This window comes from Pithys albifrons, chromosome 2 (genome assembly GCF_047495875.1).
Source record: "Pithys albifrons albifrons isolate INPA30051 chromosome 2, PitAlb_v1, whole genome shotgun sequence".
NCBI classification, from domain to species: Eukaryota; Metazoa; Chordata; class Aves; order Passeriformes; family Thamnophilidae; genus Pithys; species Pithys albifrons.
The window spans coordinates 71,387,995-71,415,410 of record NC_092459.1 but is presented as its reverse complement, the minus strand read 5'-3'; the positions used below and the strand labels follow the sequence as shown (position 1 = coordinate 71,415,410).

At 39.1% G+C, this 27,416-nt stretch overlaps 1 protein-coding gene across 1 annotated transcript; it reads left to right on the top strand.

Moving 5' to 3' along the window:
* Positions 1-7,742: 7,742 nt before the first annotated feature.
* On the top strand, positions 7,743-27,416 carry SFT2D1 (SFT2 domain containing 1). Its single transcript, XM_071549432.1, has 8 exons — positions 7,743-7,890; positions 14,460-14,546; positions 16,146-16,228; positions 19,483-19,564; positions 21,972-22,007; positions 22,762-22,820; positions 24,228-24,257; positions 26,717-27,416. The coding sequence occupies exons 1-8, from the start codon at positions 7,828-7,830 to the stop codon at positions 26,754-26,756; spliced, it is 480 nt and encodes a 159-aa protein (XP_071405533.1). The 5' UTR covers positions 7,743-7,827; the 3' UTR covers positions 26,757-27,416.

Sequence of the window (27,416 nt, the reverse complement as noted above, 5' to 3'; positions counted from 1 at the left end):
GGAGGAGTTTTGGGTTTGTATTCTGATATCAGATCCTAAAGTGAGATTTTAGTATGGAGTGTCACTTTATTACTGTCACAACATGAAGCAAAACCAGTAAATGATAAGTACTGAGTTTAGGTAAGTGTCCCCTGGATCCTAATACCTAGCACTTCTGCCCCCTTGCAAGGAAAAGGGGGTGGGTACTTGTCTCAGAGTATTCTTGCTGTGATAGGCAGGGTTGAACTCGGAGCTCTCACTATGCAGCTCAGTCAATATTACAGATTCTCTTCTAGCAAATATAAGATGGTCAGTTAAGACTTGCTGTAGTTCTGCTGTGTTCCAAATTGCATCATGGCAACATTTTTTAATGGGCATACAAGAAAAAGGCTTATAGGGCCTGTCTTCTGCATGGGTAAAACGAGTACTGAGTGCTACTTGTTGCTTTACAGAAGTTAGTGCAAAAAGCTGCCCCTTTAGTACTGCTGTCTTGTCATGAAAGTATCATCTTCTTTGGCTCACTCCCTCCCTATGTATCTCCTCAGAATAGAAGTAACATTAGACTTCCATGTGAGTAGTGAGACATAAGCAGTTAAGGATGACTGATTATCTTGGCACCTTACAGTTGGTTATCTTATTTTTGGAGAGAAAATAAGTTACAGGTGAGTTTGAACTTCATAGGTATGAAATGTGGTGTGTTGGCTGCTCTTGGGTAAAGCTTGCATTGTGTCATATACTCTAGCCTCAGCTGGTGCTTTGATCACTGTTCACTATCTCCTCATTGTCTTAACTTCCCTAGCCAGGGAGTACCAGTTAGAGGTTTATTCTCTCATTTTCCTGATAGTTGCACCATGTTTTCTCATCTATTTCTTTCTACCTTTCTCCTTCCTTTCTTCCCCCTATCCATTCACTGTGATGAGGCTCAAGTTCTTTCATACTAGATTAGTTCAAGAGGGAATTGCAAGTAGAAAGTGGGCTAAAACTTACTTTGATCAGATTTTCAACCAGTGATGCTTCTTTAAGTCCATACAGACTTCTTAAACAAAAGGGGGAAGGGGTGCAGCAAAACATTTTTCATGGGATGAGGAGTCTGGTCTGGGGTGGATTTCCACAGCCTGTTAATCTGCCTAGTGACAAAAACAGTTTATATGGGCAGAGTGGCTTATGGCCTGTGTCCTTCAAAGCATTATTTATCAATCCCTTTACATACCATTTTTTGTTTAAATAATGGTGCTGGGAGCAAGGGGACACCTTAAGGAGGAGAAATGAGGAATTACTGCACTAAATAATGGTATGATTAATCTGCACCCTCCTCTGCCACAGAACACCGAAATGTTGGCATATGGCCATTTTGGGATGGGGCTGCTTGGGATAATCCAAGGAGGAACATTTTATGGAAACAGTGGAGATTTTACATTTTTTTAGTCTGAATACCTTAATGGAGTTAATGGCTTCCTTTTTTTTTCTTTCTTCCTCACCCCACTCAGTTAGCATTGGATGAACGAATGGGGCTACGCCAGTTGCACTGATTAATAATCCAAAGTTAGAGCTTAGAATTTGCATTTGAGTTATAAGATTGCAGGGCTTGTCTCTACATGCCAGTATCCCGGAATACCTATTTGATTTTAATGTCACAGCTTGCTTTAATAAGAACAACTCTCTGCTGTAGGCTATGTCCTGCCACTAGAAACCTGTGCTGCCCTGGTCCCAGACACTGTCCTGAGTTTACTGCTTCTGTTCCATTGGAGTAAGAGTGATGTGGCCTTTCCTCTCGTGCTGCACTGGCTAATGCTGTAGCTACAGCTGCTGTCTTCTTTCATCTTTTCAGGCAGAAAAGAATTTCTCACTTTTCTGGGCAAGTGCTGCTAGACTGCTGGTAAGGAATGCAACACCCTTAGGAATTCAAGGGGGAGACAGTACCAGCTAAAGTGCTGATCTGTCTGGCTTTCCCCCTTTTCTCCCCAGTCAGCTTGTGATTTCTTGACTCACTTTTTCAAGGGGGGAATAGACTGTAAATTACTATGACATTAAAGTGGCTCCCAATCTCTTCTGCTGTTGTAATATTTAAATGACCTTCATCTTGAAGCTTCATGATTTATGGTTCAAATGTGGAAGTCATTTGCTAGCATGATAATTAATGGACAGAAAGGAATAACCATAATTGTGGGGTCAGAAGACAAGAAATTAATTAAAAGAATTATTTAATGAGTGTAAAAACACCTGCTGATAGTGAGTTTTATCACAACTGTCTCAAGCTTTATAATTTCAGCTAATGCTGCTATGTATGGTATCTGTCACATTGCCCAACCCTGACCATGATATTGGTCTCTTATTTTCCTACTTCTCCTCCTTCCCCCTCCCTTCCCACCTTCTTTAACAGTAGGTTTCAAGTAACTATGGCAACAAGGCTGGCAATTTTCCTCTTGTCCTGTTCATCTGAAATCTGGGTCATGTCTTTCTTATTAAGTGAAACTATTGTATGGGGATAACTGGGCCAAACTCAGCCCTTGGTGCAAGAGAAAGCAGTGTTGGTTATGGCAGCACTTGCAAGTACTTACAAGATGGCTGTATTTGATCCACTGTGTTAGAAACATGTAAAGGTACGAAGTAAGCCACTTAAAAATTTGAAAGTATTTAATAATTTTGAAAGCATTGAGCACATGAGTTAATCAGGGGAGATTCATGCTGTAACTTGCTTTAATTTGTGTTGATTTATAGGCTGGTTGAATAGTTTCATATCATACTTGTTGTTTTAAGGTATGTATTAACGGAAGGGATGCCTTCTTGGCATGGTGTTGAGTAATGCACATGATTCTTTGAAGAGAAAACATGGTGGTGTGCAATCTTCAAGGTGTCTCCTGACAGGACAAAATATTAATCTCTAGTCTGTCGCTGCTGTCTGCCTGGATCTGAGATCACAGTTTAAAGACAGAAAGATCTCCAAGTTTTAACTTGTAGCAGTGCCAAGGGAGTAGTAAGATTGTCTCAAATGTTCCTGTCTAACCTATTCAAATATACCATGTCTCCTTGCCCCTAGAATCACTTAAAATTCCACAACAATTACTGTATTTGTTCATGGGGAAGCCATGCAAAGCAATAGTTACAAAGTATTTTTGTATGCACTTGATGCTATGGGCCACCTGGAGGGAAAGCACCCAGCCAGCAGTGTGATCAGTAACCTCTCTATTACTTTGTGTTTCTTATACTGTAACTTGGTAAACATCAGCAACAGCTCTCAGATCGATTATTGTTAGTAACAGGAATGGATTCAAAGATCTGGCAAGGTATCCAGTAGTGTATCAGTTAACCAAGCGTCTGTGCTACCTGGTCTGAGTCTATGATGCCACACAGAGATGAGCTCACGAGGCTGTTTGATACTTCCTTGCATGTGTTGTGTTGGCCATGATGAGCCAATGAAAGCTATTGCCTTTCCCTTCAAAGCTTTGCAGTAGGTCACAGTGTTCCTGCGAAACACAAACACATCTAGCTACAAGTTGCCTACGAAGCACTCGGGGAAACAGCGAGACCTGTGAGTGAGGTTAGTATGTGTCACCAATGAAGTGATGACTGGATCTAGGAAGGTTTGCCTCGCAGCAGAAACAATTACCATCAAGCTGTATGGAGCCACCAAGTGGCCCCTTACTTGGGGTGGTGTGTGGAAAGTGTCAGACAAATTAGAAGAGATGGGTTTCCTGAACTGAGCCGTAAGAAAGGCGATATATTTTTCATATATTTTTCAGCTTTTGCTTCATTGCTCCTTTTTTTGGATCACCTTTTGTTTTTGTCACTGACAGTGATGCCAGGTTGCTGGAGAATGTTGGTAATTGCATTTTCAGGAACACAGGATCTTTTCAAAGACATGAGGGGCATTGATTCCCCACTGGTAAGCTTCATTCCTTTCAGTGGGCTTCAGAGCTGCTGCTTTATTTGATCTGACATGTTTGCACCAAGCAGCAGGATTGAGGTGGGGTCTTATCAACTGGAATAGGGAAGTCCCTGAAGCAGCTCTACATTTTACGTTTTCTACCATGCTCCCAGTTGATCTCTGTAAAAGCTTTTGCTTAACATTCTTTCCTGACTTTCACCTTTCAGCAATATTCATTCAGATATCCTGTTTCCAAAGGTGAAGAATGCAAAGGTGAGGAGGGATACAGGACATTAGAGCCCTGACATGTGACCAGAGCAATGGTAGAGCTGTTATTTTTACAGAATAAGACTTACAGGTTTACAGCTTTGAGAGCTACAAGACTGAAGGGTACAGATGCTGCTCTATGTACATGTAAAGTATACCACCAACTGCACCACTTCAGCAAGTTGGCTGAATTTATGCATTTTTCAGGAAGTCAACATTACTTAGCAGATTTTCTAGCTAGCTTCAAATTTAGATGTGGATACATGCAAACTACTACGGTCAAGAATCAATGAAACTTGTAAACAAACTACACCCTACCTTACAAATAGAGAAACTGAGGCTTGTAAATCCATAAATGAGAAATTAGCTCCAGATGTGGTAGGTTTGGATCTAAAGGCAAAATGATATTTTGTATCAGTGATTTTGACTTGTGTTATCATAAGAATTTGAGATTTTTGGAAAAGAACAACTTTTTGATCCTACTGCCTTATCAGCCAAAGTTCATCAGCACAGAAACACTGAACAACATAAGCTTTCTGAGTTCCCTGTTTTCCGTGGCAAGGTGATGACCATCTCATGGTATTTGAACATTGTATAGAGAATTAAGAATTTCTGTTCAGCAGAGAAACTAGGAAAAATAAATTTGGGGTGACTATGCCAACCTTCCACTCAAGAAAATAGCAGGGAAGCAAAAAACACCCTTTGCCTCATTCAGGAGCACAGCCCAGGCAGCAGCAGGTGGGAAGAAGGGGTAGTGATAGGATGCAAGCTGGACCAGCCTCCCACTACCCAGATGTGCACTGCTCTTCTCTGCTTTATAGCATTGAATCTGTGCACTTGTTCAGTGCACAGAAACAAAAACACAGCTTCGGCTTGCTCTCTGCCAGATGCTTCCATGTTTATATTCCCTATACAAGCAGAAAGCCACCAGTAGTACAAGGCAGAGCCCAACACTCCTGCTTAGTCATGCAGACCAGAAGGATAGTCCCAGAATTAAATTGTCTCTATCTATCCATACCTATAAATTTGAAGAGGAGGAGGGGGAAAAAACCCCAAGAACGTTTTTTTTCTTGTTTTTATACTTTGCTCTCAAATTTGCTTGGGAATTAAGACACTTTTGTAACAAATATTGTTACACTTCTGGGAGCTACTACTAATGGGCATTTTTGACTTAACCTCTCCCTTGCTTAAAGTAACAGTTCCATCTTGCTCACTACATATATATATATGTATTTGTAAAAGTAAATGAAAATTATACACTATAAAGGCTGGTCCTGCCTATATTTAAATTAAAAGACGTATGGTGTGAGGTTCATTACCCTAATTCATCAGACTGAAACTTATGTATCAGGTCTGACCTAGTCACCCATGCTTCCTCTGTAGCCACCAGAGAGCAGAAGGCAATCTCTCCTTTACTAAAATAACTGCTTTAGATGAGAACTGCTCCCTGAAAGTGCCACTCTCTCTCTCTGGACTGTAGCAATCGCAAAAATGTTTCTAAATGTTGGGCTTCATTTTTTGACAGCATCTAATTAAATTTAGTAGAAGCATTTAATTATAAAGCCTTGAAGAAGGCAGCTGTGCTTTTGAAAATCCCAACAAATGTTTGATGGAGGTAGAAATGGTGATATGCCCCTGTTATGAAGGTCTTGAACCAATCACCTACATACAAATACTTTGGAAGCCATCAGCAGGTCCTGGAGGTATACTGAAAACTGAAAGCAGGATAATACCTTGCTGCTGCTTGTCTCCCCTTCACATGCCACCAGCCATGAAAAGGCCATGTACTGACACTTTCAAGATCAGACATAGCATCTCAAGTGGGTCAACTGAGCAATCAGGGGGAGTCAGGGCTTTGTGAGAAGGTTATGGAGGTACAGAAGGGCTTGCACACCTTTGGCTTTAGTGGGGATCCCAAAGATTTAAGCTGTGGGTTGTGTGTCACTTGGGAAGAGGTGGGAAAGAGACTGCTGCGCTCTGACAGGTTTGTTGTCATGCCACCATTTCCAGTAGACGCATGAGCCCACATTTCTGTGGAATAGAGGAACTAGTAAAAGTAAACTGCTGTGTATCATTTTTGCCATCCTTCTGCAAATAGCAGTGAAGAAAAAAAACTCTTAGCATCATGCAGCCATGAACAGGATGCAAAGTCTGCTGGATACTGTACTTACAAGGTCTCATTGATCGTCTCCAGAGGCACCTGAAGAATCAGGAAGCTCTCCCTCCTTTTCCATTCAGTTCAAAACTGACAAAGCTACTTTCTGCTCCCACCAGCTGAGGTCTGCTCCCTGCCTCACAAGTCCAAATGCCCTGTGCTTCTAGCTATTCTGCAGAAATAAATGGGCCATAGGGGAATAAGCTTCCTGGGGTTTGAGCTGTATGGATGTAGCCTGCCAGGCCCTGTTGTGTCAAATTCTTCAAAGCTTCACTTCCCTTCTTCCTCACAAGCAGAAGTCAGGGCAAAGATGGGTCTGCCCTAGCACATCCACCAATCTGCAGAAAACGTTGTCCTCAGGAAGACGGGAGCTGTGGGAGGGCAGCCACTGCCTTGGCTTCTCCCTCCAGGACGGGCAGGTATGTTTTCCTCTCCCCTATGGGGTCCTCTGGTGAAGAAGGGAGGCCCTGAAGAGACAGGAGTCTTCTTCCAGGGGCAGAGGTTAACAGACCACACAGCGCCCCACTGGAAATCTCTGGAGGAAGACGTTTATACCTAATCCCATTTCTCTCTACCCCACTCATTCCAAGCTGCAAAAGCACCTGGCTTGCTCCCAGGTGGTGTGCAGGACACCGAACCCATAGTTGAAGGAGGGGTGAGGCTGTCTGCCTCCACAACCTCTTTGGCCAATCTGTTCCAGTGTGCACTCACTCGCACAGTAAAGTTCTTCCTCATATTCAGCTGGAACTTCCACGCATCAGGTTCAGCCCATTGTTTCATGTCCTAGTGGTTGGCACCCCCCAGAAGGACCTGACTCCATCCTCTTGACACCCCTCCTTTAGGTATTTATACACATTGATGCAATGCATAATATATAATAAACCGATATTTGTATTAATTGTGATAAATGTTCTACTATTAACCTAATATATGGCTAATTTATGCTACATAATCTTGTATTTCTATTTTATATTGCTTTATTATTTATTACTATATTGATGTATTGATTATGATATAGTCACTTATTGTTAATATAATGTACACATCGATAAGGTGTATAAATATGTAAAGGACGGATGCCAAGGTGAGGCTAGGCTCTACTCGACCTCTGCGAGGTAATGGACAGAACCCGCCGCACAGAAGTTCCACCTGAACAGGCGGTGCCCTCACACGGTCCTGCCGGGGCCCTGCGCACCCGCGGGGCTGTGCTCCGTGCTCTGTATCTGCCTTGGGGCCTTATTCAGCCCCCGCCTCGCACCACGGGGCCCATGCAAATCACGCCGCCGTGCGCACCGATTCCGCGGGCAGCGACGCCCCCGGGACAGGCCTCTCTTCCTTCTCGGGGCCTGCAGCCAGTGCTGCACAGCCCCGGCACGGCCCGGCCCTGCCGCGTCCCACGGGATCTTTTCTCGGGAGCCGCTGCCGCTTTCGCCCTGCGCGGCGCCGCTACTCCAGCGCGCAGGCGCGGCCCCCGCGGTGCGCGCGTCACTTCCCGGCGGTGCCGGCGTCGCTCCCGGCAAGTCCCGCTACCGGCCCGGCGCTGCCGAGGCGCGGCGGCGGAATGGAGAAGCTGCGGAGGGTGCTGGCCGGGCAGGACGACGAGGAGCAGGGACTGACGGCGCAGGTACCGCCCGGACAGGGCCTGATCTCCCTCCCACTCCGCGGTGCGAGGGGCCGAGCGGCGCTGGAGCCTTCCTGCCCCGGGTCCGCACCGTGTCCGCGGCTCGGCCGCAGCCGCGTTCCCCGCACTCTCTGCCCCGCTCCCCGGCCTGCGCACACAGGCACACACACACACACACACACACACACACACACACACACACACACATAGAGGTACACACGCACACCCCTCTCCCCGGTGCCCGCCCGACCGTGTCTGTGACTGGGAGAGAAGGCAGGCAAAGGAGAGACCGAAGTTTGCTGCGTGCGCCGAAGGACCAAGGGCTGTGGGCACCAGGCCCTGCCCGGAGTATGAGTTTTGGCGAATTCTTGTTGGCGTTAAGCTTTGGGCTGTGTTGGTGGCTTGGGGTCCTTTGGTTTTGTTTGTCATGTCCGGCCTTGAGACAGCAGGGTTTCCTTGTGTCGTGAATCCTCTTCCTTCCTGGCCTTGCTACGTGATCGGTCAGACAATAGGTTTTCGTTCTATAAACAAGGTTCCTTTTGCTCCAGGGCGACCCTGCTTAAGCAGGGGGTTTGGACCAGATCACCCACTGTGGCCCCTTCTAACCTGACCGGTTATGTGATTCTGTGTAAATTGCTTCTCCGTTTCTTTGTGCCTTCGAATTTGCAAAGGCAAAAAATATTTTCTTTAGAAAAAGCTCGTTTTATGTATATTGTGCTGAACTTACCTTTTACCCTATACTCCTCAAGTACAACCTAATTTTTTTATTTCCTTCCCACTATCTTCCTCATCTTTTTGTTTCAGATTTACTGGGTTAGAACACCATACATTCCTGAGAATTAATCTCTAGGTTGAAGCAAAGCCAAGCATATTTACAAAGAACCAGTTATTCCATCAACTCCTGCTTAATCAGTGTGACTGCAGGTCAAAGTGCTCCACATCAAGGAGTATCTTGATACTGTTTGCTCGAGGGTGCTGGAGCGTGGTGGAGGAAGCTGGAATGTGGAGCGGCTTTGTGTGAGCTGCAGCTGACAAACCTCGGTGAACCAGCACAGCCTGAGCACAGCTGGCATAATATGAGTACCAGCAGCTTGGTGCTCACATGCTTCACTTGGTTTTGCTCTGAGTTGCTGCTGGTCTTTGAAGTTTTATGAACCTATGACGTTTATGGCCTCTTTGCCACAGTAAAGCAGCTAAATTTTGTCCACACCTAATTCTGGAAGCAGTGTAGCATCTGTGCTTTCACACTAGAACTGACTTGCCAGCATTTGGGAGGGATTTTCTACCTTCTGATCTTGTTTCAAGATTATCAAAGAAATACTTACATTTCTGTTAATCTCAGTTCAATTCCAAGAGCATTAATGAATCTGCCATCACTAGATGCATTTCACATGAGGCACATGATAGTGACAGAGTTTTCCTTAACTTGATGCTGTGATGTTTGTTTTAAAGCAGCAGTCAATAGATCAAAAGTCTTTTAATATTTTTATATTTCATGTGTATTTCCTGAGAAGGAGAGAACTGAGCTAATAATATGTTATTAGTTAAATGCCAGTAATTAAACTATATATGATTTCACTGTTGCATGTAATGATACTGTAGTAGACAGAGAAGACTTTAAATAAGAAAAATGTGCCTATATTTAAAGCATATCCAGTACATGGTAGAAGAAAACATATAAATGTGTTTTTGATTCAGTGCAAAGGAGCTTCCTGCTGAGATGAACCAGAAAGATCTTGAAATAAATACCTACTGGAGAAAAAAAAGAGTCAAGTCTTTGGGTCAGACAATTTCTCAGCTGTTGGTTTCTCTCAAAGTAGTACTGTGTCTGTAGAACTCCGGAAATCAAACCTCTTTTTAGTGAGGAAATTCATATGTGACATTCACTAAAGCTCTAGGTGAATGGTGCTGACTATTTTTAAAATGTATTAGAGTAAAAAAGTATGTGCATTCATGCAGAGAAGAACATTTTTTAAGAGCTAGGATTGTGAAAGAAGGTATAAGGTGATGCATTTTGTGTGTAAAATCTTCAACTGTTGTAATGATCTTTCTGGAATTGAGTCATGTGTTTGGTTAAAAACAATGGCCGTCTCTTTGAACTAGCTGATAGTTGTGTAATAGCTATTATAGGGTTCATGTCTAGATACCTCTGTATTCTCCTTGATTTTTGCAGAACCATTACCATGAAGTCAGAGTAATCCTACTAAGTAGAAGGAAAGTATCTAATGAAAGAACTGTGTTGTGACTCAGTGAAGTCTTTCTGTACTTTCTAAAGTCTTCAGATGACCAACTGTTGTTTCTTGCTGCAATTAGATCCATTACTCTATATTATAAAAAATTAACTAAGGGAATTCATTAATGAAAAGCTCAATAATGAATTGTAACTATGCCAGTGTAATGATGTCGTTAGGGCAGCATTATGCTTTTTAGCTTTATCAACACCAAAACCAAAATAAAATCAGTCCATGTGACATGTTGGCTATAGTTCCCTGTCAGCTGACAATTGACAGCTGCTTAAAGCGTTCAACAAGATTTCAGTGAGGAGGAATAGACCAGACAGTTACATTTCTTATATTTTACTTTCTAGTGATGATATAAATACATACAAGGAAGCCTGTTAGGGAAAGATGAAAATATCTCTGAAAATATTTTTTAAATATTGCTTAGAAACTCAATTTTGCAAATTTACTCAACATTTGTTTGAATTTTCTCCATTACTTGCATATTCTTAAATTTGCCATCAAGAAAAGATTGTTAACTTGTATAATCTTTCTTAAAACTTGTAAAATAAAGTATTTCTGCTTTTCCCTTTGCCCACATGGCAAACTTTCGTAAGGTCATTAATTTATGGGAGGAGCTTAGGTGGATGTTCAGAACGATAAAAAATATTTTTGATCAAAGGCAGCCTTGCCGATTGTGATTCTTACTGTTTATTGTGTGCCCTTTGCAAACTGGTCAGCAGAGATGCTGTTCCCCGTCACTTGCAAATTGTGTATCAGACCATTGCAAGACTGTCCCTTATGATTCAGGAAGTCTCTCCTAGGGATTCCAGTTTCCATTTAGGGTTTCCTCTTGATTTCTGGATGTCTTGATCATTTTTTTGATATAATATTAGCTTGAACTATCCTGTGAGTAAAAATCTTTGCTTCTTGCCCGGGAGTGTGGCATTAAAGCTTGGCTACAGAGTACTAAAGATTTCCATTTGTTGATTTCGGTTTCATTTTTCTTGCTCAGAAACAAACTGATAAGCAGTACAGCAAGTGGGGTGTGTTTTACAGAACTCCCTTGCCACCACTACTGTGTATTCTCCATATAAATTTTTCCCCAGATGTGGTACTTGCCTGGCAATTTTTTCAGTCTTTTACTTAAAAGCTTCTGCTAATGCAAATATCATAGATTGCAATGCCAACTCTTTTTATCTGAAATCTTGGATTAGGTGGACAGTTTATATCAGACACACAAAAAAAATCCTAACCACCCTTGCATTGTTTCCTGCTTTTGTTGCAGGGCCAGTTTAGACTTACTTATTCCAGGGTTCTGGTTCATTGTCTCTGAGAAACGAAGCTGTTACTTCAAGGCGTCTCATGGTTCCTCGCATAGAAATTACTGCTCCTGCAGCACGTGTGGCAGAAGAGACTGTGGCACTGTGACAGATCCTCAACTTTTACAGATTGTAGCCTGGCATTTTAGCACAAGCTGATTTCTGTGGTTTATGTAGTTGAACTATGTATCTGTTACTCAACTTTTGTAGCAAGGTGCTTCACTATAGGGATGAAACAGGTATTTTGGAAAGGTAACAAGTTCCATTGCTTCCATGAAACCTAAAAAGTATTAATCATAGAATATCCTGAGTTAGAAGGGACACCCATAAGGATCATAGAGTCCAATTCCTAATCCTGCATGGGACCATCCCTAGGAGTCACACTGTCTGTCTAAGGGCATTGTCCACACGCGTCTTGAATTCTGTCAGGCTTGGTGCGTGATGATCAGCTTCCCTGGGGAGCCTGTCAGTGCCCAACTACCCTCTGGATGAGGAACCTTTTCCTAATATACTGCCTAAGCCTCTCTTGACACAGCTTTATGCTATTGTCTCAGGTCCTGTCACTGGTTACCAGAGAGAAGAAACAAGTGCCTGCCCCTCCTCTTCTCCCCATGAGGCAGCTGTAGACGGCAATGAGGTCTCCTCTTCTAGAAGAGATACCCTAAGAAAATGCATAACCAAATCTCCAGTTTCAGGATTTCAAACACTGCATAAACTAGATTCAGCTTCATAACATAAATGGTGACAACTTTGAAAATGGTTGGAGGATCAGCCTTCATATTAATGCAAATTCATTTGTTATTACAGAGAATGCTATGTTGTGGTGCTCTGGCAGCTCTCATGCCACAGCTTATCTTCCTGTAGTTCATGTGCATGTATTGTCAATCTCAGTTTTTAGGAATTAAATCCATAAAATGTATTGAACTAGTTTTAAAATCATATTTTAAATCTTGTGATCTTTTTTGCTCCAAGCCTTTGTGTGATTATGTCTTGCGTTTGTATTTTTTTTTTTTACCTCTTAAGTGTTAGAGATTTAAATGAAGATAAAGTTGTGTTCAGATTTATATGAAGAATTAAATTTCCTGGTAGTAATTTCTGGAGCATCGTAGATGTTAAGATTAGAAGCAGAATAGTAGTAAGTGGCAGCAATGTGCCTGATACACCTGAATAAATGATTTATCTTCATCTTTTCCATGTTCTCTAGGCAATCTAAAATGTGTGTATTGGGTTAATTCATAGTATTATCCCATCCACACTTGAGTTCTGAACAGGAATGGAAAGGATTTTTACTTTTTGTGTGTTTGTGCTTGTGATTAGTTGCATGAATAGATGTAACTAAAAGCATGATTGAAATTAATATCTTCAGCTGTGTCCTACCAGCTCTTCCCACACTTCGTATGTGTATAGGCATTCAGGACTATGACTATCAAATATTATTTCAATACTAAACCATCTTTCAGTTACTGTTTTTGTCTGTTTCTTTAATGCATGCATAAGGATAAATTGTGGACCTGACAAGGTAAGTTGTATATTCTGGCCTTTGGGAAGTTCCATCTTAACTGCTAAATAGGGAGAAGAGGAAAGGAAACTCAGAACAATAGGGTATCCCAGCTCTGTGCTCAGAAAGTAAGCCAGTGTAAAAGATTTTTCAGTGCTCTACTCTCCCTTCCTAAATAAATATTCAAGCTATTTAATTTTATCAAATAAGGTGGCTAATTTTTTTATAAAGTTGATAAAAAAAATAGTCCAAGCTATCCCTTGTTGACTTACCCTCAGATGATGATTCATCCCAGCACACATGTGTGCTTGCATGTGGCTCTTTTTTATTGAACTAGATAGGGATTCTTCATTGGTAGAGATGTGAACTTGTTTTAAGCAGTAACCAAATTTCCTTGGTTCACTTACCACTGCCTGAAAGAGAAATTTCTCAAGAGAGTAGGAGAAACATACTCATTGGCTGGGGAAGGCCTAACTAGTGTATTTGGTTAATAAGACTTGATTAAAATATCTGTAGACTAGACAACAAGAGGGCGAGTTTGCTCATGTCATCTGAACAAATAGGAAAGTTGGCTTTTTGTAGTCATCTCATATAAGCTGAAACAACACTTAATAGATCAGTTTAAAATAGAAAGTATATTTAATTGTAGTGACTTGGCATAAGCTGAAATATATTGTTCTTACAGCATGGGTGGAGAAGATGACCTGAGCATATCTAACAAGTCACTTCTGCTGAAAGGGGCTGTTCTGCCAGATATGTGGCCCTGCCTCTTTCCTTTCATCAGCCCCATCACTTTTCTGACAGCTTGCAGAGCTGATTTGACTCGTTAGTTTAGTACAGGACTAAGTCATCAGAATAGAAGGAACACAAGTTCTCTTCCCATATTGTGAGTTGTATCAGCTAGCTCAGCTCATTAGGGGGTCTTACAGGTTCTGGAGTCCCTCTGGAGAAGCAGGAAGTAAAATAATCCCTTTCAGCAAGTTAGCTGTCTGATGAGACAAGCTGTGTTAATCTGACTACACCTTCACCCTGTAAGGAACAGTAATTGAAGTGGAGTCGTAATGCTTGCAGTGGATACTGGTAATACTATGTACAAGGGATCATCTCTAGTAACAGAAAAAGGCAGTAATGTTTATAGGAACCTACAGTGCTGCACAAATAGATATATTCCTCTGCAAATTGCTAGAAGGTTCATCCATTCTTTTGCTTTGGTACAATTGTGATAACTCACTTTTGTGATATAAAGAAAGTCTGTTGAAAAGTGGAGTATTAGCGCTTGAATGTGAGGATAAACCTTCATGGTTTGTGTCTTTTTGTTTGTTTGTTTTGGAAACATGTTTCCAGATTTCTAATAAATTTTGTAATATGAAAGAATTAATATGCAAGTGACTGTTAAGCAAGGTAAAATGATTGTTTCTGGCTAAAAAATTATTTTGTTTGAAGTTAAGTACTTCAGTGGTAAAGAGTAAAATGTCGTTTAGGTTGTTCAAACCTGGGTTTGTAATATCTTTTTTTCCCTCTCTTCCTCTTAAGGTCCTTGATGCCTCAACACTCAGCTTTGGTACTCGAGTCAGATGGTTTGCCATATGCTTTGTTGCTGGCATTGTGTGTTCTTTTCTTGTAAGTAAAGTGTGTTTTTTTCTCTGTCTTTTATTACTGTTCTACAGTAAAACCTCATTCATAGATGTAGGATTCCCCCCCCCCCCGCATATGTAACCGGTATAATCACAAATTTTAGTACACACCACATTTGTGCTTTAACATCTGTTTCTGGGCAGGTAAGCATCACTGGGTTTGCTGCTGTTTTTTAGTATTTAATCCTTGTGTCTTTTCTGTATCACATGGTATAAATCTATGAAACAACAGATAAAAGGCTTTAGGATGTTTGGTTTTCGAAGATTCCTTGTGTTATCTTGAGCTTGATAAGAGTCAAAACTCTCAGTAGTGTGTTTGTGGACTTCACATCTTGTAGAATTTAGCTTCCTAGCTGGCAACTTCACCTTTTTCTCATTCAGATTACGGACCTTTTGGTAAATTTATTATGTTCTTGGCTGATGAAGGTTGCATGTGGTGTTTTTTCTTCAGTCAAAGTCTTTGCAAAATGTAGGCTTTCATTGTAGAATACACTTACACTCTTTTCTTGCAGCTCTCCATAGCTGCTTGTACTGTGCAAACTGACACCACAGATTTGCACTGAAACTGCAATTGCGTAGAATATAGTTGCTTTTGTTCATTTTTTTTTCAGGACACGGTGTCCGCATCACAGCTTGTTTTGCTTCTAGTTTAGCCTCCATTTAGGCTCTGACAGGCTGCCAAATTTGGGGCAGTTCAGCCTGGAGAAGAGAAGGTTGCATGGAGACCTCATAGCAGCCTTCCAGCATCTGAAAGCACCTACAAGGAAGCCAAAGAGGGACTCTTCATCAGGAACACATGTAGTGACACAAGGAGTGATGGGTGCTACAACTTGAAAGTGGAGATATTTAGGTTAGATATATGAGGAAATTCTTTACTGTGAAATGCTGGAACAGGTGGCCCAGAGAAATGTTCAAGGCCAGGTTGGATGGGATATCTAGCAGCTTGGTCTAGTGGGAAGTGTCCCTGCCTATGGTAGGGGGATGGGAACTGGATGATCTTTAAGGTCCATTCTAACCCAAACCATTCTATGATTCCATTTCTCTTTGATAATGGTAAGTAACTGTGATCAGCAGAAGGATTTGTTTTGGGTTTTTTTTAGTGGAAATGAGAGATGTCCGGAAAGAAGAGTTCTAAAATATTTTTATTCAGCCTCAGTGTGTATTGGACTGCAAGTCCAGATGGTTGATTGGAGGAGAAAGGAGATGTCACGTGAATATTGGTGTGGGTTTATGATATTTTATCCTTTGTGTGCAGAGGTGTGGAATGTACAGTGGGGCACTGTAACAAAACTGAAAGTGTTGTAAATAAAATATAAACAGTACAAATAAACATGTTAAACACTATAAACAAACATTGCCTAGTTGTAAGGATATTGTGAAATACAGTAAACCAATACATTGTTTTGCCAGTAGGTGGCAATACAATTATGCTGAGCAGTGACTGCTGCAACTCTGAGAGCAGTGTACTCTTCTATTGTATGTCAGAATGATGTTCTTCATAGTCTGAAAATATATTGATAGACTATAAAATCTAAATAGATTGAACTATCTAATTGCAAACCTAAAAATAACCTACCTTTTATAGGGAACAGCATTGCTATGGCTCCCAAAGGGGATCAAACTTTTTGCAGTATTCTACACGCTGGGAAATATTGCTGCATTAGCCAGGTATGATTTGAGTTATTGATATTAAAAGAGTACCCTCCTTTTCAGCTACATTTCCATTTGCTTTTACTCTAGTATGGTGTCTGGTTTTGTTGTATGTAAACAACATTATTTTCATATTGAAATGATAATAGCATTAAAACTTGTTTTACAGTTTTATCACTGTCATAATTATTGAATATCAATTATCTTACATGCTTGTTTTGTGGACACATCACAACTGTTATCTGAAATAAGAGTAACAAATTGCTGGTTGAACGTTTTGTGCCTTTTACAGCCGAGTCCTTCTAGGTACAGAAGTACCTCAGTTTCAGGGGTAAGCTGCTAGTCTGCCCACTATAAAGATGCTTTGTAACTGGAAGGAGCTTCTTGCTTTTAACAGAGACCCCGTCCTCTTTCTCTCTCAAGAGAAAAAGAGTTCAGAAAATCCTTGTTTTGACTGTAAGGCCAAAGGCAGAACCTAAAAATGGTTCACAGTGTATTTTTAAACTCTATGTTTGATTCTTTGAAGTATTCCACATAACAGTCTGAAAAGATTTGCTGAAGGGACCTGTTAGGATCAAACCCTTTTCTTCCACAGTGTGAAAAATATGTAAGAAGCAACTTAATGTCCATAAAGTATTTTCAGTTTCTCTTTGTCCTTTTTCTCTTACTATCTTAGTGTACTTGATGCATGGTCATGGGACTCAAACCCCATGGAGTATGGTCTTGATTTTCATGGACTCTGTTACTTTAGTCAAGTGACTTAACTCTTGAATCAAAACAGTGTTAATCTGTTAAAACTCAGGTAATGTGACACTAACATTTGAGAAATGTGAAGGTGTACTGCTTTTCCTCAACAAATTTGTTAGGAGACAAAAATTTCTACATTGAAATTGAGTCTTATTTGTAGAACCATTGCATCTCATACTAAAACAAGACAAAAAGTTAATACTGGAGGTAGGCAAAGTTAAATGTTTCCCTTTCTCTCCCTTATCTTACTTTTTATTCTTTGGTTTTGGTTTGGGGAGGGAGGGTTCTTTCTTTGTTTGTTTTTTTTAACTAGTACTTCGGGTGTGTTTTCACTGCTTCAAATTAAATTAGCATTTTAGAAACTTAGTACTAACCGAGTAAAGTTTTTACAGACTGTTATTCCTTTTAAGAGAATGCTGAAAAACTTTATTCTGGAATCCAGCTAAAATTAGAAGAAAAAAGAGGCCCCCTCTTCCTTCAGTAGTCCTTTTAGATATAAACAACAGGCAACTGTGTTCTAAGAACAGTAGAAAACGACAATAAAGTCACAAAATGACAAGCAGATTTAAACATTTTCAGGCTTGTTTGCAAGTCTGCCTTTAAAAGAAAATGCAGTTACTAGCCTGTCTAGTCCTCTCTGGCCTGTTTCTACTCTAATTTTCTAGCCACGGACATGAAAACAATGATACTTATTCTCAGGCATGATGACTGTATCTCCTACAGAATGTGTTGAACCTAAGAAAACTATCCTGTGTAAGTGGAGGACCTCTAGAATTGTTTTCCAGCCTTTCTTTCTGCTCCCTATGGAATCTCTGATCTCTGGAGAAGCTCTTGTCATGTCTGTTTTCAGTGTATTTTGCTTTATCTATTTTTTCTGCCTACTTTTTGTGGCCTAAACTTTCCTGTTTTTTACTACCATATTTTCAACATCCCTATCCTTCCACTAGCTAATTAATTTTTCTTCTAGTTCTTCAGATTCCCTTTTTTTGTCTTAATGTAATTTTATGGCTCAGCAGACAGGATGAAAAAGTTAGTTAGGATTACAGTTAAATTAAAACATTTTTTCCAGTTGGACATCTGGGTGTGGAAGATTGAGTTCTATTTACTGCTTGGGATGTGGATTCCCATATTTCCTCTGTCTTAGAAGGCTTGTAACTGGTCTCAGGAGGGAGCTCCATCCAACTCTTTCCTGCTACACATTGTCTAATTTCATATAAAAAACTATTAACTAGAAAAAGTGCTAAACTAGCTTTTCTGCTCTGTAATAAAACATTCAGACTACCACAAGATTACAGGCATTCTATTCTAACTCTCTCACTGAATTGTTGTGTTTTCAACAAAGCAAAAGTACTTCGATGACAGGGAAGAAAAAGACTCATCTCAGAATATTTGAAGCCAGAGAATTACTCCTGTGGTTGTGAATTCTTAGTTCAGATGGCATTTCTTTCCATGAACATGTACAGCACAGTGTTGCTGATGGTTTTTGTTCTCCCTTCAAGTTCACTGCAGAGTAGACAAAAGCAGGAGGATTAGTACAAACTACTGAACTTTTCCCTTCCTTTTTGCTTGCTGAGTTTGACCAAAAAGTTAGAGCTTAACCAGTAATCTTGATTGTAGCTACCTGAATGCTGCCTGGGTAAAAAAGTTTATTGTTACACAGAAATTTTCTGAAGAAGTTTGGTCTTTATAATCTTTATATTATTTTGGCAAGTCAGTTCTTAAAACAGCTTCAACATGAAATTCACTAGACTTCACTTGATAACCCTGTGCTATAATTAGAGCATTACGGTTTTGTTTTGTAAAAAGCCTTTAGTTGTTGTTCCTCTAACCACTCTATTTGTTCCCATTATCTTTCCCCATATCTTGAGTATGATCTTCGTTTTCTTCTGTTGAGTTTTCTCATCTTATTTTTTTTCCTATATATTATGGTCTTGCCATCTTAAAATAACAGTCAAAACATCTTTGACTGCCCACACATCTCTAAATTAATGTAGGGCTACTTATAGTCATTGTTGATCTCCCATTTTGTCTCTGACATGATTTAAATTTAACTGTAACTGCACTGCTTTCTTAAATGTCTTTATTTATATATGGCATTCAACACCATCAAACAGATTATTATTAGAAATGTGTTTTTTCTTACATGATAAAAGAGTTCATGAAAACTGATTTGCTTCTACTCTCTTTATGTTATTCCTTAAGTAAATCCTTGTCACACACTCCCTGTCCCCTCTGACCTTGGCAATCGAATAGTGTCTTTGTATTTGCCTATTACTTCTTTTTCTATGTTAATGTTTTGGAAAGAATTTTGTGACCAAGGGTGAGTCAAACTGTTTCCAGGGCTAAATTCATGGAGTATTTCATCTTCTGTTCTAGCGAATCTCTGTTACTAAACACTGAAATACCCTTTTTTTAAGCCTTTATAGTTATCTAACTGTTGGAAAACTGGTTAATTACCTACTGCCTTTAGCTAAGAGTTATTTAAAAGTGATTTACCATTTGTTTTGTTTTTTCTCTTCTATTAGTACATGTTTCCTGATGGGGCCACTGAAGCAATTGAAAGCAATGTTTGATCCAAAACGATTAATAGCTACAATTGTGATGTTGGTAAATATAATATCTTTGCTTCCTTTTACTAAAATGTTTTACTTTAGCCCCAGAGCTAAATTTGAGGCTTTTGTAAAGAGAGGTTTTTTTCTCAGTCCACCTCTTCTTTGTACTGAGAAATAACAGTCAAGCCATTTAGCTCTGTATGTCACAAAGATCATCTAGATCCTTTCTGTAAGCCCGTTTTTATTGCTTATGTTTTTTTAATTAATTATTTAGAGTAAAATGTTCTTTTCACCAAATCTTTCTTACTAAATCCTAGTAATAGGTTGATTATTTTAAATTTATTTTCTAAAATATTTTCTTCAAGAACAAGGTGAGACAGAGACTTTTTAGCTGCTGTGAAAAGTCACGGGTTGTGAAGTGTAGCTTGACAGTTGTTTGTTGGCTGCAGCTCTATCTGTAAAGGTTGGTGGTTCAGCACTTCCAAAGCAATGGAGAAAATTAATTTATTTTCCCCAAAGTCTGGGAAGTCACATGTTCAGCTTTGTCTCCATTGTGACACTCCTGGCTTCTTTAGTTCCATGTCCATCATTTCTTCTTCCAGGAGGAGGGAAAAAACCCCTTCCCAAATATCAGAATTCCTATCCCAAAGCTCTATATTAGGTACTTAAAAACAACTTGCACTTGCTGCTCCTCTGTTTTGTACTTCTCTCTTGTTCCTTCTGATTTCTTTCAACTTTTTATTTTTTAAATGTAGTTTGCTGTCCTATTCTCCCTATAAGCTTTTTTCTAGTTGATTAAAGCTGATGTGGGTATGAAATTCTTTCTGGATGGCTGTCATATGGGTTGTATGTTTTTCCTCCCATACAGTCACATTACAAATAAACATTATAATCTTACTTAGGAAGTTTATGTTTGTCCATATCTTTTGGGAAAGTCACTTAATCCTTAGCTTGGACTCTGAGCTTTGTTCAAGAGGTTTGTTTGGTTTGGTTTGGGGTTTTGTGTTTATTTTGTTTTGCCATCTTTTACAACCAAGTTACAAGTCCTAGGGATGTTTTGCAGGTTTCCAGTAGAAATGTCCAACAAGAATATCTCCCCTTCTCTAGAGTCTGTGTTTGCTGAGCATGAATTCTCCACCTTATAGCTGTGAGCTTTTCCTGGTGAAACTGAGACCCTAAGCCAGACACTTAAAGCAGCAGGCACAAAATTCTTTGATAATCCTGTCATCCACCATGCTCAGACATGGTGACATAGAAAATAACTTGCTTTGAAGACTGTAGAAACAATACACATCAGGGAAATGGAAAGAGAAAAGAGAATAGAACAAACATCACAGACTTACCTACCTGTGCAGAGGAGCTGATAACAAGGCTGGAAAAGACAGAATGAAAGGTTTCACATAATAGTGAATGTGAACATTGAGTAAGAGCTTAAGACAATTAGGATAGAAAATTTCAGTAAAATGGAGAAGAACTGAAAAATTTACCATATTTTGAAAACTTTGGATGGATTTGACTGTTTTAATCTCCATCCTAACACAAACCTAAAATTGTAGGCTCTTCAGGAGTCAAAACATGTTTGGAAAAATTCAGGAGTCTGTTATTTTTCTTTCTTTCAATAAAACAATTTTTTTTTATTTTTTTTCTTCTGTTTTTCTTTTAAGTTTTATTTCTGTTTTCTACTATATGTAATGACAAATGGAGGAAGCCAGATGAGGTTTAGTGGCAAAGTTCAAAGTGATGGTTAAGCTTGCACAAATGGTGTGGTTATTTGGCATGGTAAACCAAATACATCATTGTAATGTTCCATCAAATGTGTGTAAGTGCCTTGAACAAAGCTTTACGTGAGCATTTTCACTATGTCTGAGGCAGCTGCTCCCTAGTGGGCTCTTAATTACTGTCAGAAGACAAAAAAGCACTGGCATATGATGCATTGCCTGTGTTTTTCCAGATACTATAATTGTGAATGGATGTTTTTAATAATGGGTTGTTCATAGTGATGCACATACCTTTTTGACAGAGACGGTTGTTACGAATACTAGATTCAAAATGATAGTATGTACTGAAATAACAGAGTAGCAGTTTGCAGACTATTTGGTTGCTTTCAATCAAGCTTTATCATCTAAATCCACCTCTTAACAGACCTGCACATAAGGTGCACACACCCGGTTATACTCCCACACCCGGTTATACTCCCCTTGGCTCCTGAAGTCAACTCCTGCTTCCTCTTTCTTCCAAGACTTATCCCAGCCCTTCTGGCCATGAATACCTCATGCTGTGCTTTGGAAAACACCGCTTTACATGGAGTTAAGCATTTAGTCACTGTGTGACATGCTTTGGCTTTGCTTGTTTCATAAGTCAGTTGTGAAAATGATGGTTGCCCATTGAAAACATGAAAACAGTAAACTGTATTTGCTTTGTTGGGTATTCATTCTTTTTTTATGTCTCTCCTCTCACCCCAGCTTTGCCTAGTATTGACTCTTTGTGCTGTATTCTGGGTAAGTGAGAATGCTTCGTTCCCCTAAAAAGCAATCCAGCTTCCTTAGTTTATTAATTATATCATGGCTTTAGATACAGTTCATTTGTGGAGGAGAGATGAACTGGTGTTTGTGTTGATCCTGTTGTCAGGTGCAGTTGAGCTCAGGTGGAGCAGTGAGCCTGCTGGCTGTAAAGCAAACACACCCTTCCACCTGCTTGTGATGTAGATGAGAATACCAAAGCTAGAGCATCAGGTTCAGTCTGCAGACCTCTGGAATAAAAACTAAGAAAAACCAGTTAAAATACAGTTTAATTTTAGTGATGCATACTTATGTCAGAAAATATCAGAGAATATGTAGTGGTCTTTAGAAGCCATGTATATGGAATATTAAGCTGATTAAGACAACAGAAAGGAAACAGAACAAGTACTTTGAAGCATCTTGATTGAAATTTGGCTGTAGTTATGTTCCATAGAAGTAAATATGTCACTGGAGTGAACTTCAGTATTTACAGAAGTGCAGTCTCATGAGTGAGTGTTAGCACCAATGCTGGTAATTATTTTCAAAGCTAGAAAAGGTCTTCATAGCATGTTGCTAATGAAGTGATGGATAAAATAAATGGACAGCTGTTAGAGAGGAAAGAAGTAGCAGATTAAGTCGAGAAGATTTAGGCACTGTCAGCTCAATTTTTGATTGAACAGACTGTTCCAATTGTTTACAGTATAGAATGATGCAAAATTATCTAACTTGCAGTATTTGCTTTATTTTTACTTAGTGGGACAAAAAAGGTTTGGCAATGTTATTCTGCATATTGCAGTTCTTGGCAATGACCTGGTAAGATTCTTAAAATTCCTTTTAATTTCTTTTCCCTGCCCCTACATCTGCATGATTATAAATACACACACACACACACATATATATATATATATATATATATATATATATATATATATATATATGCTTTGCGTGCAAGTGTGCCCAAATGCCAGCCTCAATCTGTTCTTTAAAGATAGGTTGTGTAACTGCAGCAAAAATGGTAATTTTAAGTATATTCTGCAATGTGTGAACTTATCTGAAGCATTATGAAAGGAATATATATGCAAAAAAATTCTCATGCCTTTTCTGTATTGTGAAAGTAACAGTATAATCATACGTTCTGCTTATCTCCCTCTTTTGAGTTCTAACCTTTCATTTTTGAAGTAAAACTAAACAACCTTTTCATAGGGTATGTCCTGCCCCAAAGATACACAGTGGCACTGGGTAAAGAGAGGGTGGATGTGAGAGGGTAAATTTAGGGCAGCAAGTACTATGATGACCATCCAAATGCGCTCAGAGGTTGGGCTTGGTAATGTGTGAGTGCATTTAGATGACTGCTTGAAAGCCTGGCAGAAGTTTTGGAAGCTACTGCTTTCTCCATAGACATACATACTTCATCTCCTTGTCCCAGGTGAATGACTTGGTGCTAACTCTGAGGCAAGCCAAGGTGACCATAGTTCTTGTTTGAACTTGCCCTGAACACACGGAGTCTATACTGAACTTGAGTTTGAAGACAAGTAACCATTTGTTTAGGGTAGGGGACTCTTGGGCATTGTGCTGTGCCCAGGCAAATGCTTGGTGTTACACAGAGGAAAGACCACTAAATACTGTGCTCTGCATGTTTTCAGCAGACAGTTCACACTGGTTAAGTGTCCTAGAGTCTGATCAGGCTGGGCATGAGAACAAAACACCACCTGGAGGATTGTGAGAGCAAGTTTCACAGAACAGTAGAATTATCAGCTGTTTGAGTGTCACAATTTGTGGCATATTATTCATGCTACGGCATATACCTGTATTTAGAGTTACATAAATATTAGATGTATATTTGCATAGTAATTTAAATTCTCTTTTAAACTGGAAGAAGTGGTCTCTCTCATCTTGAATACAGTTTTCCCAGATGTCTCCATTCATTTTGGATCTAGTGATAGCAAATCTGGGTTTTTTTAAGTTGATGTGCATTAGAAGGTATGAATTACATTAACAAAAAGGCTAAGAAAAAAGTAAACCCCCAAATCCTTGTCAGTATGTTTAGTTCCTATCCAAAAATGTAATCTTTTCTCAGGTAAGCATTAAATTAAAAAGGTAACCTCGTTTAAAAGTTTGTTACATCAGGTTGCTTTTATTAATGCTGGACTATAGTGAAATGATTTAGTTCAAGGAGATGCATGAACACTCTGCAAATATACTATTTTCCTCTTTTTTCAGGTATAGTCTGTCTTATATTCCTTTTGCAAGGTGAGTCTGCATAATAATTTTCATCTTAACAAAAGTCAGTTACCTTTATGCTGGGGAGTAAGAATGTGAGAAAAACGTAATATCCTTCCTTTCAATTTTGAGAAAATGACATAGCTGAACTCAAAAGTAACGCTTAATAGAAGCTTTCAATACAAGTAAAGTGCATAGTGCTTCTCATTGATAAATTTCTCTCTAGTTTTCATCTCTCAAAATAAAGGAAGGTTTTGCTTAAATTCTCCAGTGATTTAACAATACAGTGATACAATAATGACTTCTGTGTTATTAAAATTAATGCTAACTTACAGATCTGAGATCTTAGTTGAAAGAAATGAACAATATAGTTTCAGCTGCTAAGTCTGTTTCTGAATTCCTCCATCATATTTTGGAGAGGCAAAGGCAATGCTTTATGTTGATTTTCATTTTGGCAAGCTTCTCTTTGTTTTCACTCTCGTGTACAAAAAGGGAATGAAAGCTAGCCAAACACAGAGTGAAAACACATGCAAGGAATCAAATATAAGAATCTTATTTTTTCTGTGAGTCATGTAAAATGCAGTTTAGTCTTTCAACGGTGGATTTTTTTTTTGAAAAAAAAAAAGCTTTTTTAAAGCTTCAGATTTCATCTAGGAAGGATTTTTTTAAATATAGTGGTTGATAGTCACAGTGGAGAAGATACTTTACCTGAACTCAGGCTTCAAGTTGTAATCTTACTACTTCTGACAACCCCAGCTAACCCAGTGAAAAGTAGTGTTCTGTGTTCTTGTAGTGCCAGTGGTCAGGAGACAGTCTCAGTAGACTCTGTTGCCTAAAACAGAAGAACTTTCCAGACAATATTAGTATAGATAAAAGAGAGAGCAGCACCTGTAATGAAAATACTTTCAGGTGCAACAAAATACGTAAGTGCACACCCAGTAAAAGGTTCTTACAAATTTATAACACTAAGTAATTATCATATCTAATGGATACATCCAACCTGAGAATATCTGCACCTTTGGAGCTTCTCTAAGGGTTTTAGGCCTTCTATCTTGCTTTGACAACAGTATATCTTCTATGTCCATGTGTCCCAAACAAGATGTCCTTGCTAAAATCTTTTTCCTTGAAAGGAACAATAAACAGAGTTTCAAGAATGTGGCAAAAACTGCGAGAAAGAGGTTTAGAAACTGCCACCTGTTGCCTTAAGTGTGAGAAACTATACAGCTATATTAAAATCCAAAAATATATAAAAATCTTAAGGCATCAGCTCCTTCCTTTTTTTTGTAATGTTCTGCTCTGTACAGAAAGCAAGTTGAACTTCCAGTCACTGTTTGGGTTTTTTTCCCTACCGAGAGTACTTCAAGTTCTGGTCAGAAAAAGATTGGATTATATGCATCAGTTAATTCTTTGGGTTTATTTCTCTCTTAGATTTTATGAGCTAAACAATTGAATTTTATACAGACTGCTTTTAGTAATACAGTGAATTCTTCAAGGATTATTATTTACTATCATAAATTTTTTATATAGGCTGCCTTACTTACAGAAACAGTGATCTAAACTATATTAAGTGCCAAAGAAGAGTATTATGTCATTTGTTTTAAGTATGCATTTCTCTTGATTTCAACAAAATTATCATTCCTTTGTTTAACTGTATTAATGGTTTACTCTTAATTTACTTGTTCATGGCTTTGTTGGGGAGTTTTGTTGGTTTGTGCTTGGTTTCTTTAGTTAATTGTGGCTCTGACAGAAAAAAGCTCCCCTAAACCAAACCCAAATGAAAAGAACAAAAAATGCAAAACAACCAAACCCCATACCTACAGTGACTTTAAAGAGTCGTGATGGGTGTTTTTCTTCAAACTGATTAACACCAGAATACAAATTCCACTCCTCAGTAAGTTGTTACTTTTCTGAGAAAATGAAAAATAAAGGGGACTAAAGTGAGTGATCTAAGTAGAACAGTCAGAAAACAGGTTATTGTGATATAAAACAATACAGCCCTTCAGATATTTCAAAACTTATGGCTGAACCAGCTCTCCATCCTGCGCTGTCTCAGTATGTGCACTTTAAACCCTTCAGCCTGAGCTTTATTTCCTTCACTGTGATGGTCTAAACTCCAGTGTGCTTGGGTTCAGGCACCTGTGCCTTGCTGACTGTCTGGATTTGGTGCACTCCTCAGCCATGTCCTTGCTGTCCAGCCTTTCTGAAACAAGGCTGTGACCTTTGCTAGGTGTCCATGTGTGCTGCAGAGCAGTTCTCAACACTGTGTCTGCATTTTAGCGTGTGCTGGAATGTAAACAGAGTGGGAGACGAGATTCAGATTGGCCTTGAGCCTTTGCTCTGACTGGTTCAGCAGAGGTACTCACACACAGGTCCTGCATTTAATAAACTACTGATATTTGTCTTCAGTTTCTGTCGTATTTTTAATTTGAAATATGTGATGATTGAGATGTCTATAAAGAAAATAACTGACTTCTTTTTTCTTTTTAAAGGGATGCTGTGATTAAGTGCTTCTCATCCTGTCTAGGGTAAATTAAAAACAGGAACCCCTGTGTCCACTTTAAACGCCAACTTTTTTCTTCAGTAAATTTTGCTCAGAAAACTGTATTTTTCCACTCCTGAAGTAACCAGTAACAATCTTCCTTGCCTTTTGCATTTGGGAGATGAAATAATTTTTACTAGAGTTTTAAAAATAAATTTAGTGCATTGTTTATGTTTACCCTGGAACTTCAAAGCTTTTCTTTTAACCAAAAAAGTACATTTAAATACTTCATGCAGAGTAATCTTAAAACTACTTTGCATCCAGTAACAGTTTATCCTCAGTGGAGGCAAGTCACTAAGACCTGGGTAGTATACATAAAGATTTTATTTACAGTTCTGTCTAAAATTTGCAATGTACCATTCATGTTTGTACATTATCCATTGTATGTTTTTCCAAAGACAGAGTTTTATAAACGTTGTAAAAATTTGGTAAGTTATAATTAACTTCTCCTTTGAAATGTGTATACATGTGCCTTATGGAAAAAGCTTAATGAGAATATGTGAAAGGTCTGTTTAATGCTTGTTGGATTTTATTAAAAAAAAAGTATTTTAAACGATTTTTAAAAATTTTCATACTTAAATACTTTTTACTAAAAGAACTTATGACAAATGTATAAATGAGACTTGTGAAATAAATTCATTTTAAAGGTG

What these genes read in the sequence shown, in the direction of transcription:
- SFT2D1 (XM_071549432.1), top strand. Translation starts at nt 7,828, where the DNA reads ATGGAGAAGCTGCGGAGGGTGCTGGCCGGGCAGGACGACGAGGAGCAG. An exon ending in TAGCTACAATTGTGATGTTG is followed by an intron (nt 19,565 to 21,971) that starts GTAAATATAATA and finishes CTCTCACCCCAG; the next exon opens with CTTTGCCTAGTATTGACTCT. An exon ending in CAGTTCTTGGCAATGACCTG is followed by an intron (nt 22,821 to 24,227) that starts GTAAGATTCTTA and finishes CTCTTTTTTCAG; the next exon opens with GTATAGTCTGTCTTATATTC.